This window comes from Salmo salar, chromosome ssa01 (assembly GCF_905237065.1).
Source record: "Salmo salar chromosome ssa01, Ssal_v3.1, whole genome shotgun sequence".
NCBI classification, from domain to species: Eukaryota; Metazoa; Chordata; class Actinopteri; order Salmoniformes; family Salmonidae; genus Salmo; species Salmo salar.
Genome location: NC_059442.1, coordinates 6,448,023 through 6,468,511, shown reverse-complemented (window position 1 = coordinate 6,468,511; position 20,489 = coordinate 6,448,023). Strand labels below are relative to the sequence as shown.

At 45.5% G+C, this 20,489-nt stretch overlaps 1 protein-coding gene across 4 annotated transcripts in view; it reads left to right on the top strand.

The window, feature by feature from the left end:
- Nucleotides 1-20,489, top strand: part of nin (ninein (GSK3B interacting protein)) — a 106,515-nt gene that overhangs the window by 26,549 nt on the left and 59,477 nt on the right. For all 4 annotated transcript variants that reach the window (XM_045709715.1, XM_045709681.1, XM_045709790.1 and 1 more), the window contains exons 3-4: nucleotides 10,082-10,187; nucleotides 14,992-15,158. In XM_045709715.1, coding sequence (XP_045565671.1) covers nucleotides 10,082-10,187; nucleotides 14,992-15,158 — 273 coding nt within the window. The remainder of the gene's footprint in view (nucleotides 1-10,081; nucleotides 10,188-14,991; nucleotides 15,159-20,489) is intronic.

Sequence of the window (20,489 nt, the reverse complement as noted above, 5' to 3'; positions counted from 1 at the left end):
TGCAATGTAACAGGAATATTTAGACTTAGGGATGCCACCCGTTCGATAAAATACGTAACGGTTCTGTATTTCACTGACAGGAAAAACGTTTTGTTTTTGAGATGATAGTTTCCGGATTCGACCATATTAATGACCTAAGGCTCATATTTCTGTGTGCTATCATGTTATAATTAAGTCTATGATTTGATAGAGCAGTCTGACTGAGCGATGGTAGGCAGCAGCATGCTCGTAAGCATTCATTCAAACAGCACTTTCGTGCATTTTGCCAGCAGCCCTTCGCAATGCATTGCGCTGTTTATGACTTCAAGCCTTTCAACACCCAAGATTAGGCTGGTGTAACCGATGTGAAATGGCTAGCTAGTTAGCCGGGTGCGCGCTAATAGCGTTTCAAACGTCACTCGCTCTGAGACTTGGAGTAGTTGTTCCCCTTGCTCTGCATGGGTAACGCTGCTTCGAGGGTGGCTGTTGTCGATGTGTTCCTGGTTCTAGCCCAGGTAGTAGCGAGGAGAGGGACGGAAGCTATACTGTTACACTGGCAATACTAAAGTGCCTATAAGAACATCCAATAGTCAAAGGTATATGAAATACAAATCGTATAGAGAGAAATAGTCCTATAATTCCTATAATAACTACAACCTAAAACTTCTTACCTGGGAATATTGAAGACTCATGTTAAAAGCAACCACCAGATTTCATATGTTCTCATGTTCTGAGCAAGGAACTTAAACGTTAGCTTTTTTACATGGCACATATTGCACTTTTGCTTTCTTCTTCAACACTTTGTTTTTACATTATTTAAACCAAATTGAACATGTTTCATTATTTATTTGAGGCTAAATTGATTTTACTGATGTATTATATTAAGTTAAAATAAGCGTTCATTCAGTATTGTTGTAATTGTCATTATTACAAATAAAAAAAATGTAAAAAATCGTCCGATTAATCGGTATCGGCTTTTTGGTCATCCAATAATCGGTATCGGCATGGAAAAATCATAATCGGTCGACCTCTAGTGCCAGGTAGGTGTACTGTGACCTGCTGCTGCTGACTATCAGGGCGTGAGGCAGGCTGTTGCTGAGTGACTGAGTGAGTGATAGGGAGGGGGGAGGGCAGCAGGGTGTGTGTGTGTGTGTGTGCGTGTGTGTGTGGACCACAGTCATTGGTGTAGAGAGTTGTATCCTGTCCTGTACGCCCCCCCCAGTCTTACCAATCATTATTAGAACCAACACAGCAAGGGAGAACAACTGAGAAATAATCATCCAACCGTTTTAGAGGGCGGGAGAGAGGATCAAACCATGTGCTTTCTCTCTGGTTAGGCTTTAAGGGCGTCCCGTACATCCCAGGGATGATAAACAAAATATGTCTGGGACAGTTTTAACAGACTCTAGAACAGTTCTAACAGACTCTAGAACAGTTCTAACAGACTCTAGAACAGTTCTAACAGACTCTGGGACAGTTCTAACAGACTCTGGGACAGTTCACACAGACTCTGGGACAGTTCTAACAGACTCTGGAACAGTTCACACAGACTCTAGAACAGTTCTAACAGACTCTAGAACAATTCTAACAGACTCTAGAACAGTTCTAACAGACTGTAGGACAGTTCTAACAGACTCTAGAACAGTTCACACAGACTCTAGAACAGTTCTAACAGACTCTAGAACAGTTCTAACAGACTGTGGGACAGTTCTAACAGACTCTAGAACAGTTCACACAGACTCTAGAACAGTTCTAACAGACTCTAGAACAGTTCTAACAGACTGTGGGACAGTTCTAACAGACTGTGGGATAGTTCTAACAGACTCTGGGACAGTTCACACAAACTCTACAACAGTTCTAACAGACTCTAGAACAGTTCTAACAGACTCTGGGACAGTTCGCACAGACTCTAGAACAGTTCTAACAGACTCTGGAACAGTTCACACAGACTCTGGAACAGTTCTAACAGACTCTAGAACAGTTCTAACAGACTCTGGGACAGTTCTAACAGACTCTGGAACAGTTCTAACAGACTCTAGAACAGTTCTAACAGACTCTGGGACAGTTCACACAGACTCTGGGACAGTTCTAACAGACTCTAGAACAGTTCTAACAGACTCTGGGACAGTTCTAACAGACTCTGGAACAGTTCTAACAGACTCTAGAACAGTTCTAACAGACTCTGGGACAGTTCACACAGACTCTGGGACAGTTCTAACAGACTCTGGAACAGTTTTAACAGACTCTAGAACAGTTCTAACAGACTCTGGGATAGTTCTAACAGACTCTAGAACAGTTCTAACAGACTCTGGAACAGTTCTAACAGACTCTAGAACAGTTCTAACAGACTCTGGGACAGTTCTAACAGACTCTGGGACAGTTCACACAGACTGTGGGACAGTTCTAACAGACTCTGGGACAGTTCTAACAGACTCTGGGACAGTTCTAACAGACTCTGGGACAGTTCTAACAGACTGTGGGACAGGTCTAACAGACTGTGGGACAGTTCTAACAGACTCTGGGACAGTTCTAACAGACTCTGGGACAGTTCTAACAGACTGTGGGACAGTTCTAACAGACTGTGGGACAGTTCTAACAGACTCTGGGACAGTTCTAACAGACTCTGGGACAGTTCTAACAGACTGTGGGACAGGTCTAACAGACTGTGGGACAGTTCTAACAGACTCTGGGACAGTTCACACAGACTGTGGGACAGTTATAACAGACTCTGGGACAGTTCTAACAGACTGTGGGACAGTTCTAACAGACTCTGGGACAGTTCTAACAGACTCTAGAACAGTTCTAACAGACTCTGGGACAGTTCTAACAGACTGTGGGACAGTTCTAACAGACTCTGGGACAGTTCTAACAGACTCTAGAACAGTTCTGACAGACTCTGGGACAGTTCACACAGACTGTGGGACAGTTCTAACAGACTCTGGGACAGTTCTAACAGACTCTGGGACAGTTCTAACAGACTCTGGGACAGTTCACACAGACTGTGGGACAGTTCTAACAGACTCTGGGACAGTTCTAACAGACTCTAGAACAGTTCTAACAGACTCTGGGACAGTTCTAACAGACTGTGGGACAGTTCTAACAGACTCTGGGACAGTTCTAACAGACTCTGGGACAGTTCACACAGACTCTAGAACAGTTCTAACAGACTCTGGGACAGTTCTAACAGACTGTGGGACAGTTCTAACAGACTCTGGGACAGTTCTAACAGACTGTGGGACAGTTCACACAGACTGTGGGACAGTTCTAACAGACTCTGGGACAGTTCACACATACTCTGGGACAGTTCTAACAGACTGTGGGACAGTTCACACAGACTCTGGGACAGTTCACACATACTCTGGGACAGTTCACGCAGACTGTGGGACAGTTCACGCAGACTCTGGGACAGTTCTAACAGACTCTAGAACAGTTCTGACAGACTGTGGGACAGTTCACACAGACTGTGGGACAGTTCTAACAGACTCTGGGACAGTTCTAACAGACTCTGGGACAGTTCTAACAGACTCTGGGACAGTTCACACAGACTGTGGGACAGTTCTAACAGACTCTGGGACAGTTCTAACAGACTCTAGAACAGTTCTAACAGACTCTGGGACAGTTCTAACAGACTGTGGGACAGTTCTAACAGACTCTGGGACAGTTCTAACAGACTCTGGGACAGTTCTAACAGACTCTAGAACAGTTCTAACAGACTCTGGGACAGTTCTAACAGACTCTGGGACAGTTCACACAGACTCTAGAACAGTTCTAACAGACTCTGGGACAGTTCTAACAGACTGTGGGACAGTTCTAACAGACTCTGGGACAGTTCTAACAGACTGTGGGACAGTTCACACAGACTGTGGGACAGTTCTAACAGACTCTGGGACAGTTCACACATACTCTGGGACAGTTCTAACAGACTGTGGGACAGTTCACACAGACTCTGGGACAGTTCACACATACTCTGGGACAGTTCACACAGACTCTGGGACAGTTCTAACAGACTCTGGGACAGTTCACGCAGACTGTGGGACAGTTCTAACAGACTCTGGGACAGTTCACGCAGACTGTGGGACAGTTCTAACAGACTCTGGGACAGTTCACGCAGACTGTGGGACAGTTCTAACAGACTCTGGGACAGTTCACACAGACTCTGGGACAGTTCACACAGACTCTGGGACAGTTCTAACAGACTGTGGGACAGTTCACACAGACTCTGGGACAGTTCACACATACTCTGGGACAGTTCTAACAGACTCTAGAACAGTTCTAACAGACTCTGGGACAGTTCACACAGACTCTGGGACAGTTCTAACAGACTGTGGGACAGTTCTAACAGACTCTGGGACAGTTCGCACAGACTCTAGAACAGTTCTAACAGACTGTGGAACAGTTCTAACAGACTCTGGGACAGTTCACACAGACTCTGGGACAGTTCTAACAGACTCTGGGACAGTTCGCAACAGACTCTGGGACAGTTTTAACAGACTCTAGAACAGTTCTAACAGACTCTGGGACAGTTCACACAGACTCTGGAACAGTTCTAACAGACTCTAGAACAGTTCTAACAGACTCTAGAACAGTTCACACAGACTCTGGGACAGTTCTACCAGACTCTGGGACAGTTCTAACAGACTCTGGAACAGTTCTAACAGACTCTAGAACAGTTCTAACAGACTCTAGAACAGTTCTAACAGACTCTAGAACAGTTCACACAGACTCTGGGACAGTTCTGGGACGGTGGATCCAAAAGTCATGCAACTACCGTACATCAAAATAAAAACTTTTAAAAAAATTAGGCTGAAGCAACAAATCAGAACGTTTCGCTTAAAATGTTGATAAACTATTATTTCTTCACATTATAAGTGCAGAAATGCGAACATAGCAGTAAGCTATGCACTAATGTTCCAAAATGCAATTACAGGGAACACGTGACCTAGATTAAAATATCTGTTAGAAATTTTGAAAGAGGGGAGATCTACAGATGCAACATGGTTTGCTAATATGACCTGCGTTGTGAATGCTGACTGCCTCTGCTAAGATTGCAATGGTGGGTGATGTGTGTGTAGTGTGCAACAGGCACTGGCCTTTTCTCTACGCACTTGTGACCATTTGATCTGAATGAACTGTGACTCGACTATGTCAACAGAATCAAGACTTTAGACGTTAAATGTTAATTATCCTACATTATTATTGTCAAACATTAGCCTATATTTCTGTAATTAAAGTCTCATTAAAGTTTGGCTCCATTTTCTGGAGCCTCCCTCCATGTCAGCATCAGAGTGGACATGAAGCTGTTGCCAATACGCATATAACTTAAGCTATATTTAAGTGAATTTTTGCTCGTTGACCTCCCCATAATATCTATTTCAGTAGTTGGCTACTGTTATTAGCATTTATACAATGGCTGTGTCTAATCCTGAATGCTGATTTGGTTAACACCACATTCCAGCCAGTATCTATTCCAAAAGTTACCACCGGCTAAATCTATGACATTAAAATGCCTATTTACTCTGTTCCATCTGACTGTACAATCCACAGTCTCATCAGCCCAGCCAGGCAATTTATAAACTTGATCTCCACTATAAAAAAATTATAATAGTAATGATTGATTAAATAATAGTAGAATTGTAACGGGCATCGTATAGAGGGGACAAAAACACAGCGTGCTGAGTGCTCATTATGATATTTATTAACTCAAAAATACTAAAGACAAAATAACAAAAGGCAAACGATCAGAAATACAGTTCTGTCAGGTACAAAGACTAAACAGAAAATAAGTGCCCACAAACACAGGTGGGAAAAAAAACCCTACTTAAATATGATCTCCAATCAGAGGCAATGAGGACCAGCTGCCTCCAATTGGAGATCAACCCCCCCCCCCCCCAAAAAAAACATAGATATAGAAAAAGTAGAACTTAAACATAGAAATAGAAAACATAGAAATACACAAAACACCCCGTCACGCCCTGACCTACTATACCATAGAAAATCACATCTTACTATGGTCAGGACATGACAAGAATAAAACTCATGATTGATATCCTCTCTCTCTCTCTCTTTCATGTCCATCTCCAGAAGGATGGGTGACTGGGACATAAATGTAAAAATAATTTTTAGGAAATAATATAAGCCAAAAGGCAAACTGTTGGGCCTTTTTGATTTTTATACTCCAGTTGAAAATATGATTATTTTAACATCAATGTGACTTGTATTAACACCATTTCACAATAATTTTTTCTGGAGAAAAAAAAACATGTCTTAACCATTCACTATCAAATTAATTCTATAGTTCAGATTAAATCATTTGACGTGATGAACCAATAACAAAGAGTAAAATGCAGAAAACAAGGTGAAGCAATGTTACCAGTTGTATTTAGATTGTCATTATAGAGACACCTACTGGATAAATATGCCTAGTCCTCTCTTGCTGCGGGTTATTTGTTTTGGTCTAGTTTTCAGACCTTGTTGGCAGGTTTTGAGTGGCGATTATGATAAAAATGTAGCTAAACCTGGCAACCCTGATGGGGAGCAAGGAGGGAGGGAGAGACAGGAACCAACCATACCAAGCCGACTCGCGCTAATAGACTAACTCGGCTAGACGAACCGAACGAGTTCACTCGCAAACTCCCTTAAAAGAACTCCACTTGAAAAATGAGGGAAAAAACGGCAATAGTACTGTTTGTCCATCTTGAGCCAATATAAACTACCTCAAAATCATCTGAATTAATCTTAGATAACTCAAGAAATCTGTCATTCATTTTTAAGTTTTAGCCGAGAAGATCTTAGTCACACAATTTTACATCTAACTAAGATGTTTGGTGCAGTATTTCTCAAGTGGAAAAATATGCATGACAATGATTCGTCAGTCTCTCGTTGAATGACAACAAGCACTTCAATGAAGAATCCCTATTATTGACCAATCACTGACGAAGGGGCGTAGACTTTGGCCGAAAAAACCTTTGCCGAAGACCTAAACGAAACAAAAATGTTGTCATACACTATATATACAAAAGTATGTGGACACGCCTTCAAATGAGTGGATTTGTCCATTTCAGCCACACCCGTTGCTGACAGGTGGATACAATCGAGCACACAGCCATGCAATCTCCATAGACAAACATTGGCAGTAGAATGGCCCATACTGAAGAGCTCAGTGACTTTCAGCGTGGTACAGTCATAGGATGCCACCTTTCCATCAAGTCAGTTTATCAAATTTCTGCCCTGCTAGAGCTTCCCCGGTCAACTGTAAGTGCTGTTATTGTGAAGTGGAAATGTCTAGGAGCAACAACGGCTCAGCCGCGAAGTGGTAGGCCACACAAACTCACAGAATGGGATCGCCGAATGCTGAAGCGTGTAGCGTGTAAAAATTGTCTGTCCTCTATTGCAACACTCACTACCGAGTTCCAAACTGCCTCTGGAAGCAACGTCAGCACAGGAACTGTTCATCGGGAGCTTCATGAAATGGGTTTCCATGGCCGAGCAGCCGCACACAAGCCTAAGATCACCATGCACAATGCCAAGCGTCGGCTGGAGTGGTGTAAAGCTCGCCGCCATTGGACTCTGGAGCAGTTGAAACGCGTTCTCTGGAGTGATGAATCACGCTTCACCATCTGGCAGTCGCAGCAGATGAATCTGGGTTTGGCGGATGCCAGGAGAACGCTACCTGCCCCAATGCATAGTGCCAACTGTAAAGTTTGGTGGAGGAGGAATAATGGTCTGGGGCTGTTCCAACATCTAGTTGAAAGCCTTCCCAGACAAGTGGAGGCTGTTACAGCAGCAAAGAGGGGACCAAATCCATATTAATGCCGATGATTTTGGAATGAGATGTTCGACAAGCTAATCAAAACAAATCAAATGTATTTATATAGCCCTTCTTACATCAGCTGATATCACAAAGTGCTGTACAGAAACCCAGCCTAAAACCCCAAACAGCAAGCAATGCAGGTGTAGAAGCATGGTGGCTAGGAAAAACTTCCTAGAAAGGCCAAAACCTAGGAAGAAACCTAGAGAGGAACCAGGCTATGAGGGGTGGCCAGTCCTCTTCTGGCTGTGCCGGGTGGAGATTATAACAGCACATGGCCTAGATGTTCAAATGTTCATAAATGACCAGCATTGTCAAATAATAATAATCATAGTAGTTGTCGAGGGTGCAACAAGTCAGTAACACAAGAGTAAGTGTCAGTTGGCTTTTTCATAGCCGATCTTTGAGAGTATCTCTACCGCTTTTGAAAACAGCAGGTCTGGGACAGGTAGCACGTCCGGTGAATAGGTCAGGGTTCCAGCAGGTCTGGGACAACAGGTCTGGGACAGGTAGCACGTCCGGTGAACAGGTCAGGGTTCCATAGCTGCAGGCAGAACAGTTGGAACTGGAGCAGCAGCACGGCCAGGTGAACTGGGGACAGCAAGGAGTCATCAAGCCAGGTAGTCCTGAGGCATGGTCCTAGGGCTCAGGTCCTCCGAGAGAGAGAAAGAAAGAAAGAAAAAGAGAGAATTAGAGAGAGCATATTTAAATTCACACAGGACACTGGAAAAGACAAGAGAAATACTCCAGATGTGACAGACTGACCCTAGCCCCCCGACACATAAACTACTGCAGCATAAATACTGGGGCTGAGACAGGAGGGGTCAGGAGACACTGTGGCCCCATCCGATGAAACCCCTGGACAGGGCCAAACAGGTAGGATATAATAAAGGAACCAGGCTACCCCTCAACAATACAGGACCAGGCTACCCCACAACAATAAAGGACCAGGCTACCCCTCAACAATAAAGGACCAGGCTACCCCACAACAATAAAGGACCAGGCTACCCCACAACAATAAAGGACCAGGCTACCCCTAAACAATAAAGGACCAGGCTACCCCACAACAATAAAGGACCAGGCTACCCCACAACAATAAAGGACCAGGCTACCCCTCAACAATAAAGGACCAGGCTACCCCACAACAATAAAGGACCAGGCTACCCCTCAACAATAAAGGACCAGGCTACCCCACAACAATAAAGGACCAGGCTACCCCACAACAATAAAGGACCAGGCTACCCCTCAACAACAAAGGACCAGGCTACCCCACAACAATAAAGGACCAGGCTACCCCTCAACAATAAAGGACCAGGCTACCCCTCAACAATAAAGGACCAGGCTACCCCACAACAATAAAGGCCCAGGCTACCCCTCAACAATAAAGGACCAGGCTACCCCTCAACAATAAAGGACCAGGCTACCCCACAACAATAAAGGCCCAGGCTACCCCACAACAATAAAGGACCAGGCTACCCCTCAACAATAAAGGCCCAGGCTACCCCCCACCCCCCCTCCTCCTCCTTAGACATGTCATCCAGGCACACCCCCCCTCCTCCTCCCTAGACATGTCATTCAGGCACACCCCCCTCCTCCACCCCCCTAGACATGTCATCCAGGGCCACCCCCCTCCTCCCCCCCTAGACATGTCATTCAGGCACACCCCCCCTCCTCCTCCAGACAAGCCACCCCCCTTAGACATGTCATCCAGGGACACCCCCCTCCTCCACCCCCCTAGACATGTCATCCAGGCACACCCCCTCCTCCTCCTTAGACATGTCATCCAGGCACACCCCCCTCCTCCTCCTTAGACATGTCATCCAGGGACACCCCCTCCTCCACCCCCCCTAGACATGTCATCCAGGCACACCCCCCCTCCTCCTCCTTAGACATGTCATCCAGGGACACCCCCCCTCCTCCTCCTCCCTAGACATGTCATCCAGGCACACCCCCCTCCTCCACCTCCCCTAGACATGTCATCCAGGGCCACCCCCCTCCTCCTCCCTAGACATGTCATCCAGGGACACCCCCCCTCCTCCTCCTCCCTAGACATGTCATCCAGGGACACCCCCCTCCTCCTCCTCCCTAGACATGTCATCCAGGCACACCCCCCCCTCCTCCATTAGCATTCACAGGATTCAATGCAATTCAATGTTAGGAATTTCATGACCAATATTTTATTATCTGAGTAATGTTTTGTCTTTCTTACTTGTTGAACACCTTGCATGTTATTGTGGGAGAACATTCAGAAAGACTGTTGTGTCTCATTGCAAAATGTTGTATTTTGTGCTGCAGGTTGGTTTTGACCAGTTCAAGAATGCCCTGATTCTGGTGTTATCAACGAGCATAGCAGCAACACCTGAACCCAGTAAGGAGGCAGCACCTGCTTCTCTATCACCAGGTAAAGAAGGAGTGGAATTGTGAAAGATGTCACTGTTCAACAGTATAGCTTCCTTGATCTCACGTTCTCTGTCTCCCAAGCCTGTGACCTCTCTCTCTCTTGATAATGCCTTAGCTTTTAGTAGAAAACTGCACCGCTCTGTCAACAGAGCTCAATGCTTATTATTGGATGTACAGTGGGAAGAAAAAAGTTATGTGAACCCTTTAGAATTACCTGGATTTCTGCATAAATCGGTCATAAAATGTTATCTGATCTTCATCTAGGTCACAACAGTAGATAAACAGTCTGCTTAAACTAATAACACACAAACAATTATCATTTTTCATCTCTTTATTGATCACACCGTGTAAACATTTACGGTGTAGTGTAGAAAAAGTATGTGAACCCTTGGATTTAATAACTGGTTGACCCTCCTTTGGCATCAATAACCTCAACCAAACGTTTTCTGTAGTTGCGGATCAGACCTGTACAACGGTCAGGAGGAATTTTGGACCATTCATCTTTACAAAACTGTTTCAGTTCAGCAATATTCTTAGGATGTCTGGTGTGAACTTCTTTCTTGAGGTTATGCCACAGCATTTTAAATCGGGTTGAGGTCAGGACTCTGACTGGGCCACTCCAGAAGGTGTATTTTCTTCTGTTGAAGCCATTCTGTTGTTACATCTGTTTAATGGGTCGTTGTCCTGTTGCATCACCCAACTTCTGTTGAGCTTCAATTGGTGCACAGATGGCCTTACATTCTCCTGCAAAATGTCTTGATAAACTTGGGAATTCATTTTTCTGTCGATGACGGCAAGCTGTCCAGGCCCTGAGGCAGCAAAGCAGCCCCAAACCATGATGCTCCCTCCACCATACTTTACAGTCGGGATGAGGTTTTGATGTTGGTGTGCTGTGCCTTTTTTTCTCCACACATAGTGTGGTGTGTTCCTTCCAAACAACTAAACTGTAGTTTCATGTCCACAGAATATTTTGCCAGCGCTACTGGAACATCCAGGTGCACTTTTGTGAACTTCAGACGTGCAGCAATGTTTTTTCTGGACAGCAGTGGCTTCTTCCGTGGCGTTCTCCCATGAACACCATTCTTGTTAAGTGTTTTATGTATCGTAGACTTGTCAACAGAGATGGTAGCATCTTCCAGAGATTTCTGTAAGTCTTTAACTGACACTCTAGGATTCTTAACCTCATTGAGCGTTCTGTGCTGTGCTCTTGCAGTCATCTTTGCAGGACGGCCACTCCTAGGGAGAGTAGCAACAGTGCTGAACTTTCTCCATTTATAGACGATTTGTCTTACCGTGGACTGATCAAGACTTTTAGAGATACTTTTGTAACCCTTTCCAGCTTTTTGCAAGTCAACAATTCTTAATCTTAGGTCTTCTGAGATCTCTTTTGTTCGAGGCGTGGTTCACATCAGGCAATGCTTCTTGTGAATAGCAAACTCAAATTGTATGAGTGTTCGAACTGTCATTGTTGCACATATAGTGCAGAACAAGGAATATGGTACGGAACATGGAATATGGTACAGAACATGGAATATGGTACAGAACATGGAATATGGTACGTAACATGGAATATGGTACGGAACATGGAATATGGTACAGAACATGGAATATGGTACGGAACATGTTATATGGTACGGGACATGGAATGTGGTACAGAACATGGAATATGGTACGGAACATGGAATATGGTACAGAACATGGAATATGGTACGGAACATGGAATATGGTATGGAACATGGAATATGGTACAGAACATGGAATATGGTACGGAACATGGAATATGGTACGGAACATGGAATATGGTACGGAACATGGAATATGGAATATGGTACGGAACATGGAATATGGTACAGAACATGGAATATGGTACGGAACATGGAATATGGTACGGAACATGGAATATGGAATATGGTACGGAACATGGAATATGGTACAGAACATGGAATATGGTACAGAACATGGAATATGGTACAGAACATGGAATATGGTACGGAACATGGAATATGGTATGGAACATGGAATATGGTACAGAACATGGAATATGGTACGGAACATGGAATATGGTACGGAACATGGAATATGGTACGGAACATGGAATATGGAATATGGTACGGAACATGGAATATGGTACAGAACATGGAATATGGTACGGAACATGGAATATGGTACGGAACATGGAATATGGTACAGAACATGGAATATGGTACGGAACATGGAATATGGTACGGGACATGGAATGTGGTACAGAACATGGAATATGGTACGGAACATGGAATATGGTACAGAACATGGAATATGGTACGGAACATGGAATATGGTATGGAACATGGAATATGGTACAGAACATGGAATATGGTACGGAACATGGAATATGGTACGGAACATGGAATATGGTACGGAACATGGAATATGGAATATGGTACGGAACATGGAATATGGTACAGAACATGGAATATGGTACGGAACATGGAATATGGTACGGAACATGGAATATGGAATATGGTACGGAACATGGAATATGGTACGGAACATGGAATATGGTACAGAACATGGAATATGGTACGGAACATGGAATATGGTACGGAACATGGAATATGGTACGGAACATGGAATATGGTATGGAACATGGAATATGGTACAGAACATGGAATATGGTACATGGAATATGGTACGGTACATGGAATATGGTACGGAACATGGAATATGGTACATGGAATATGGTACGGAACATGGAATATGGTACGGAACATGGAATATGGTACATGGAATATGGTACGGAACATGGAATATGGTACGGAACATGGAATATGGTACATGGAATATGGTACGGAACATGGAATATGGTACGAAACATGGAATATGGTACGGCACATGGAATATGGTACGGAACATGGAATATGGTATGGAACATGGAATCAATGTATTATCTTTGACGTGTATTTAGATTCCTATGACCATACAGTTTGGTCATCTGTTCTGTCTCTCTTGAATAAGCGCTGTATAAAATGAAGAGTCCTTAAGTGCCCTGTTTGGGTTGTGATGTAACACAAGCTGTACTCCTGTGTTCAAACGGTGCTGGCTGTTCTGTGTTTACAGTCTGGCTCTCACCGGATCAGATGTATTAAGCCACCTGAGTGTCAGTGAGGGCAGAGAAATTCAACTACAGCCCTGCCAAGCAGTGTGACAGAGAGAAGAGGGGGAGGGGGGAGGGAGAGGCCAGGCAGTGTGACAGAGAGAAGAGGGGGAGGGGGGAGGGCGAGGACAGGCAGTGTGACAGGAAGGGGGAGGGCGAGGCCAGGCAGTGTGACAGGAAGGGAGGAAGGGGGGGAGAGGCCAGGCAGTGTGACAGGAAGGGAGGAAGGGGGAGGGGGAGGCCAGGCAGTGTGACAGGGAGGGAGGGAGGGGGAGGCCAGGCAGTGTGACAGGGAGGGAGGAAGGTGGAGGGAGAGGCCAGACAATGTGACAGGGGGGAGGAAGGGGGAGGGAGAGGCCAGGCAGTGTGACGGGGGGAGGAAGCGGGAGGGAGAGGCCAGGCAGTGTGACAGGAAGGGAGGAAGGGGGAGGGAGAGGCCAGACAGTGTGACAGGGGGAGGAAAGGGGAGGAGAGGGACTCCATGGGGGAGGAGGGTGACTCCAGGGAGGAAGAGAGGGGAGGAGGGTGACTCCAGGGAGGAAGAGGAGGGGAGGGGGAGACTCCAGGGGGGAAGAGAGGGGAGGAGGGTGACTCCAGGGGGGAAGAGAGGGGAGGAGGGTGACTCCAGGGAGGAAGAGAGGGGAGGAGGGTGACTCCAGGGGGAAGAGAGGGGAGGAGGGTGACTCCTGGGAGGAAGAGAGGGGAGGGGGAGACTCCAGGGGGAAGAGAGGGGAGGAGGGTGACTCCAGGGGGGAAGAGAGGGGAGGAGGGAGACTCCAAGGGGAAGAGGAGGGGAGGGGGAGACTCCAGGGGGGAAGAGAGGGGAGGAGGGTGACTCCAGGGGGGAAGAGAGGGGAGGAGGGTGACTCCAGGGAGGAAGAGGAGGGAGGGGGAGACTCCGGGGGGAAGAGAGGGGAGGAGGGTGACTCCAGGGGGGAAGAGAGGGGAGGAGGGTGACTCCAGGGAGGAAGAGAGGGGAGGGGGAGACTCCGGGGGGAAGAGAGGGGAGGAGGGAGACTCCAGGGGGGAAGAGAGGGGAGGAGGGAGACTCCAGGGGGAAGAGAGGGGAGGAGGGAGACTCCAGGGGGGAAGAGAGGGGAGGAGGGTAACTCCAGAGGGGAAGAGAGGGGAGGGGGGAGGAGGGAGACTCCTGGGGGGAAGAGAGGGGAGGAGGGAGACTCCTGGGGGAAGAGAGGGGAGGAGGGTGACTCCAGCGGGAGGAAGAGACTGGTGAGGCTGTGAATGAACTTGGGCTTTGGAGTAACGTTGCACTTATCTTGGCGTTACCTTGCCAAAAGAGAGGGTAGAGAGAGAGAGAGGATGCAGGTAAGACTTATTTAAGAAGGATTACTAAATCGGTGCTGTAGAGTTAGAGAGCGGTCAATCAGTGTTAACTTTTAGGACCAGGTAATCACTCTACCTTAAATATGACTTCAAATCCCTGTCAGTTGAGCTAATGTGTTCTGAGTCAGTCTGTGTCTGAATGGAAGTGAAAACACTGAAAGCCCGGTGTCCCGATAAAGGTTCTGTTTTGTTCCTCTTGACAGGACAAAATGTAGGTTATTAAATGATGAACCTTTGGATAAGCAGTGACAGGAGAAAATAGCTTGGTTTAGATGTGATTTAATGAAATTTTTATGGACCATTCTCATTACCTTCTCCTTCTCCACAGACTCAACAGTCCAAGCTAAGTTTGTGCGGGGTAGTAAACGCTACGGCCGACACTCTACACCAGAGTTCATAGACACCATCACAGACTTCTCAGAGGTGGTCAGCTCAAACGCTACAGGACAGCACCCAGAAGGTCATGAAGACTCTACTGGGCCCAGGAAACGTGAGGTAAACACCTACCTACTGTGGAGGGATTGGAGGGAGGGAGGGAGGGAGGGAGGGATGGGATGGAGGGAGGGAGGGAGGGAGGGGATGGAGGGAGGGAGGGAGGGATGGAGGGATGGGATGGGAGGGAGGGAGGGAGGGAGGGAGGAGGGAGGGAGGGAGGGAGGGAGGAGGGAGGGAGGGAGGGAGGGAGGGAGGGGATGGGGAGGGAGGGAGGGAGAGAGAGAGAGGGGGAGGGAGGGAGGGAGGGAGGGAGGGAGGGAGGGAGGGAGGGAGGTTACTAATATTCATCACCTCAGTTTCAACTCTTGCTGTTACTCTTCACACACGGGGTCACCACGTTCTACCAGAACCATCGTTATTGGACTTGGGTTGTCCTTTTACTGCCAACACACAAGGATAAAGACATGGAACCTATTAACTAAATCCAGTCGATGCAACATTGTTCTGCATGTTCCATGATCTCCTCTCTGCTTTCTACGTGTCAAGCACTTTGACCGTGGATTATAGATACGTCAGACAACCTCAGGAGCTGTACCAGGAACTGTCTGTACCACAAGGCTGCTTTGTGGAGACGGGCCTAGACCTCAGGGCTACCTGCTGTCCTTGTCTTTCTCTGTCCTTATCTATCTCGGTCCATGTCTCTCTAGGTCCTCGTCTCTCTCTGTCCTCGTCTCTCTCTGTGTCCTCGTCTCTCTCTGTGTCCTCGTCTCTCTCTCTCTCTCTCTCTGTCCTCATCTCTCTCTCTCTCTCTGTCCTCATCTCTTTCTCTGTCCTCGTCTCTCTCTGTGTCCTCGTCTCTCTCTGTGTCCTCGTCTCTCTCTGTGTCCTCGTCTCTCTCTGTGTCCTCGTCTCTCTCTGTGTCCTCGTCTCTCTCTCTCTCTGTCCTCATCTCTCTCTCTCTCTCTGTCCTCATCTCTTTCTCTGTCCTCGTCTCTCTCTGTGTCCTCATCTCTCTCTCTCTCTGTCCTCGTCTCTCTCTCTCTGTCCTCGTCTCTCTCTCTCTCTGTCCTCGTCTCTCTCTGTGTCCTCGTCTCTCTCTCTCTGTCCTCGTCTCTCTCTCTCTCTGTCCTCGTCTCTCTCTCTCTGTCCTCGTCTCTCTCTCTCTGTCCTCGTCTCTCTCTCTCTGTCCTCGTCTCTCTCTCTCTGTCCTCGTCTCTCTCTCTCTCTGTCCTCGTCTCTCTCTCTGTGTCCTCGTCTCTCTCTCTGTCCTCGTCTCTCTCTCTGGCCTCGTCTCTCTCTCTCTCTGTCCTCGTCTCTCTCTCTGTCCTCGTCTCTCTCTGTGTCCTCATCTCTCTCTGTGTCCTCGTCTCTCTCTGTGTCCTCGTCTCTCTCTCTCTGTGTCCTCGTCTCTCTCTCTCTGTCCTCGTCTCTCTCTCTCTGTCCTCGTCTCTCTCTCTCTCTGTCCTCGTCTCTCTCTCTGTGTACTCGTCTCTCTCTCTGTCCTCGTCTCTCTCTCTCTCTGTCCTCGTCTCTCTCTCTGTGTACTCGTCTCTCTCTCTGTCCTCGTCTCTCTCTCTCTGTCCTCGTCTCTCTCTCTGTCCTCGTCTCTCTCTCTCTCTGTCCTCGTCTCTCTCTCTCTGTGTCCTCGCATGCTGTGTATTTGTCAGCAGCCTGGAGTAAGGCTGAAGGTTGAAGGCTGATAGGAGCGTGTTGGTGTTATTCTTAGATAATCAGCTTAGTGCTATGCAAGCCAGATCTTTAAATGAAATGTAGGCGTGCACGCTCACGCACACGCACACTCCTCTAACACAAAGCCTTCACACACACACACACACACACACACACACACACACACACACACACACACACACACACACACACACACACACACACACACACACACACACACACACACACACACACACACACACACACACACACACACACACACACACACACACACACACTCCTCTAACACAAACACACACACACACACACTCCTCTAACACAAAGCCTACACACACACACACACACACACACTCCTCTAACACAAAGCCTACACACACACACACACACACACACACACACACACACACACACACACACACACACACACACACACACACACACACACACACACACGCACACACACACTCCTTTAACACAAAGCCTTAACACACACACATTCTCAACTATGTCTATCTATTAATTGTCTATATATTAGTAACAGCGATGCTAAAGTATACCAGAGAACATAGATGATCAACCTAGGCCCAATTCTACACTATGGTGTGGTATTGGTAAACCATTACTGTACTTCAACAGAAATAGAACCTCTTGTGTTGTCATTGCTGATATTGTAGGTTAACACCTGTCTACAGTAACTGGACATTTGTTGGCCTTTGTTGTTATACAGATTGATTCAGCGATGCAGCCAGCGACTGGAACAAGTTGCAAAACAAACACTCAAACTGGACAGTTTTATCTCAATCTCTTCTTTCAAAGACTCCATCATGGACACTCATACTGACAGTTGTGGCTGCTTTGCGTGATGTATTGTTGTCTCTACCTTCTTGCCCTTTGTGCTGTTGTCTGTGCCCAATAATGTTTGTACCCTGTTTTGTTCCGCTACCATGTTGTGTTGCTGCCATGTTGTTGTCATGTTGTGTTGCTACCATGCTGTGTTGTCATGTGTTGCTGCCATGCTATGCTGTTGTGTTAGGTCTCTCTTTATGTAGTGTTAGGTCTCTCTTTATGTAGTGTTGTGTTGAGTCTCTCTTTATGTAGTGTTGTGTTAGGTCTCTCTTTATGTAGTGTTGTGTTAGGTCTCTCTTTATGTAGTGTTGTGTTAGGTCTCTCTTTATGTAGTGTTGTGTTAGGTCTCTCTTTATGTAGTGTTGTGTTAGGTCTCTCTTTATGTAGTGTTGTGGTGTCTCTCTTTATGTAGTGTTGTGTTAGGTCTCTCTTTATGTAGTGTTGTGTTAGGTCTCTCTTTATGTAGTGTTGTGTTAGGTCTCTCTTTATGTAGTGTTGTGTTAGGTCTCTCTTTATGTAGTGTTGTGTTAGGTCTCTCTTTATGTAGTGTTGTGTTAGGTCTCTCTTTATGTAGTGTTGTGGTGTCTCTCTTTATGTAGTGTTGTGTTAGGTCTCTCTTTATGTAGTGTTGTGTTAGGTCTCTCTTTATGTAGTGTTGTGTTAGGTCTCTCTTTATGTAGTGTTGTGTTGGTCTCTCTTTATGTAGTGTTGTGGAGTCTCTCTTTATGTAGTGTTGTGTTAGGTCTCTCTTTATGTAGTGTTGTGTTAGGTCTCTCTTTATGTAGTGTTGTGTTAGGTCTCTCTTTATGTAGTGTTGTGTTAGGTCTCTCTTTATGTAGTGTTGTGGTGTCTCTCTTTATGTAGTGTTGTGGTGTCTCTCTTTATGTAGTGTTGTGTTAGGTCTCTCTTTATGTAGTGTTGTGGAGGTCTCTCTTTATGTAGTGTTGTGGAGTCTCTCTTTATGTAGTGTTGTGTTAGGTCTCTCTTTATGTAGTGTTGTGGAGTCTCTCTTTATGTAGTGTTGTGTTAGGTCTCTCTTTATGTAGTGTTGTGTTAGGTCTCTCTTTATGTAGTGTTGTGTTAGGTCTCTCTTTATGTAGTGTTGTGTTAGGTCTCTCTTTATGTAGTGTTGTGGTAGGTCTCTCTTTATGTAGTGTTGTGTTAGGTCTCTCTTTATGTAGTGTTGTGTTAGGTCTCTCTTTATGTAGTGTTGTGGTGTCTCTCTTTATGTAGTGTTGTGGTGTCTCTCTTTATGTAGTGTTGTGTTAGGTCTCTCTTTATGTAGTGTTGTGGAGTCTCTCTTTATGTAGTGTTGTGTTAGGTCTCTCTTTATGTAGTGTTGTGTTAGGTCTCTCTTTATGTAGTGTTGTGTTAGGTCTCTCTTTATGTAGTGTTGTGTTAGGTCTCTCTTTATGTAGTGTTGTGGTGTCTCTCTTTATGTAGTGTTGTGGTGGTCTCTCTTTATGTAGTGTTGTGTTAGGTCTCTCTTTATGTAGTGTTGTGTTAGGTCTCTCTTTATGTAGTGTTGTGTTAGGTCTCTCTTTATGTAGTGTTGTGTTAGGTCTCTCTTTATGTAGTGTTGTGGAGTCTCTCTTTATGTAGTGTTGTGTTAGGTCTCTCTTTATGTAGTGTTGTGTTAGGTCTCTCTTTATGTAGTGTTGTGTTAGGTCTCTCTTTATGTAGTGTTGTGTTAGGTCTCTTTATGTAGTGTTGTGGTGTCTCTCTTTATGTAGTGTTGTGGTGTCTCTCTTTATGTAGTGTTGTGGTGTCTCTCTTTATGTAGTGTTGTGTTAGGTCTCTCTTTATGTAGTGTTGTGGAGTCTCTCTTTATGTAGTGTTGTGTTAGGTCTCTCTTTATGTAGTGTTGTGTTAGGTCTCTCTTTATGTAGTGTTGTGTTAGGTCTCTCTTTATGTAGTGTTGTGTTAGGTCTCTCTTTATGTAGTGTTGTGGTGGTCTCTCTTTATGTAGTGTTGTGGTGTCTCTCTTTATGTAGTGTTGTGTTAGGTCTCTCTTTATGTAGTGTTGTGTTAGGTCTCTCTTTATGTAGTGTTGTGGTGTCTCTCTTTATGTAGTGTTGTGTTAGGTCTCTCTTTATGTAGTGTTGTGTTAGGTCTCTCTTTATGTAGTGTTGTGTTAGGTCTCTCTTTATGTAGTGTTGTGGAGTCTCTCTTTATGTAGTGTTGTGTTAGGTCTCTCTTTATGTAGTGTTGTGTTAGGTCTCTCTTTATGTAGTGTTGTGTTAGGTCTCTCTTTATGTAGTGTTGTGTTAGGTCTCTTTATGTAGTGTTGTGGTGTCTCTCTTTATGTAGTGTTGTGGTGTCTCTCTTTATGTAGTGTTGTGTTAGGTCTCTCTTTATGTAGTGTTGTGGAGTCTCTCTTTATGTAGTGTTGTGGAGTCTCTCTTTATGTAGTGTTGTGTTAGGTCTCTCTTTATGTAGTGTTGTGGAGTCTCTCTTTATGTAGTGTTGTGTTAGGTCTCTCTTTATGTAGTGTTGTGTTAGGTCTCTCTTTATGTAGTGTTGTGTTAGGTCTCTCTTTATGTAGTGTTGTGTTAGGTCTCTCTTTATGTAGTGTTGTGGTAGGTCTCTCTTTATGTAGTGTTGTGTTAGGTCTCTCTTTATGTAGTGTTGTGTTAGGTCTCTCTTTATGTAGTGTTGTGGTGTCTCTCTTTATGTAGTGTTGTGGTGTCTCTCTTTATGTAGTGTTGTGTTAGGTCTCTCTTTATGTAGTGTTGTGGAGTCTCTCTTTATGTAGTGTTGTGTTAGGTCTCTCTTTATGTAGTGTTGTGTTAGGTCTCTCTTTATGTAGTGTTGTGTTAGGTCTCTCTTTATGTAGTGTTGTGTTAGGTCTCTCTT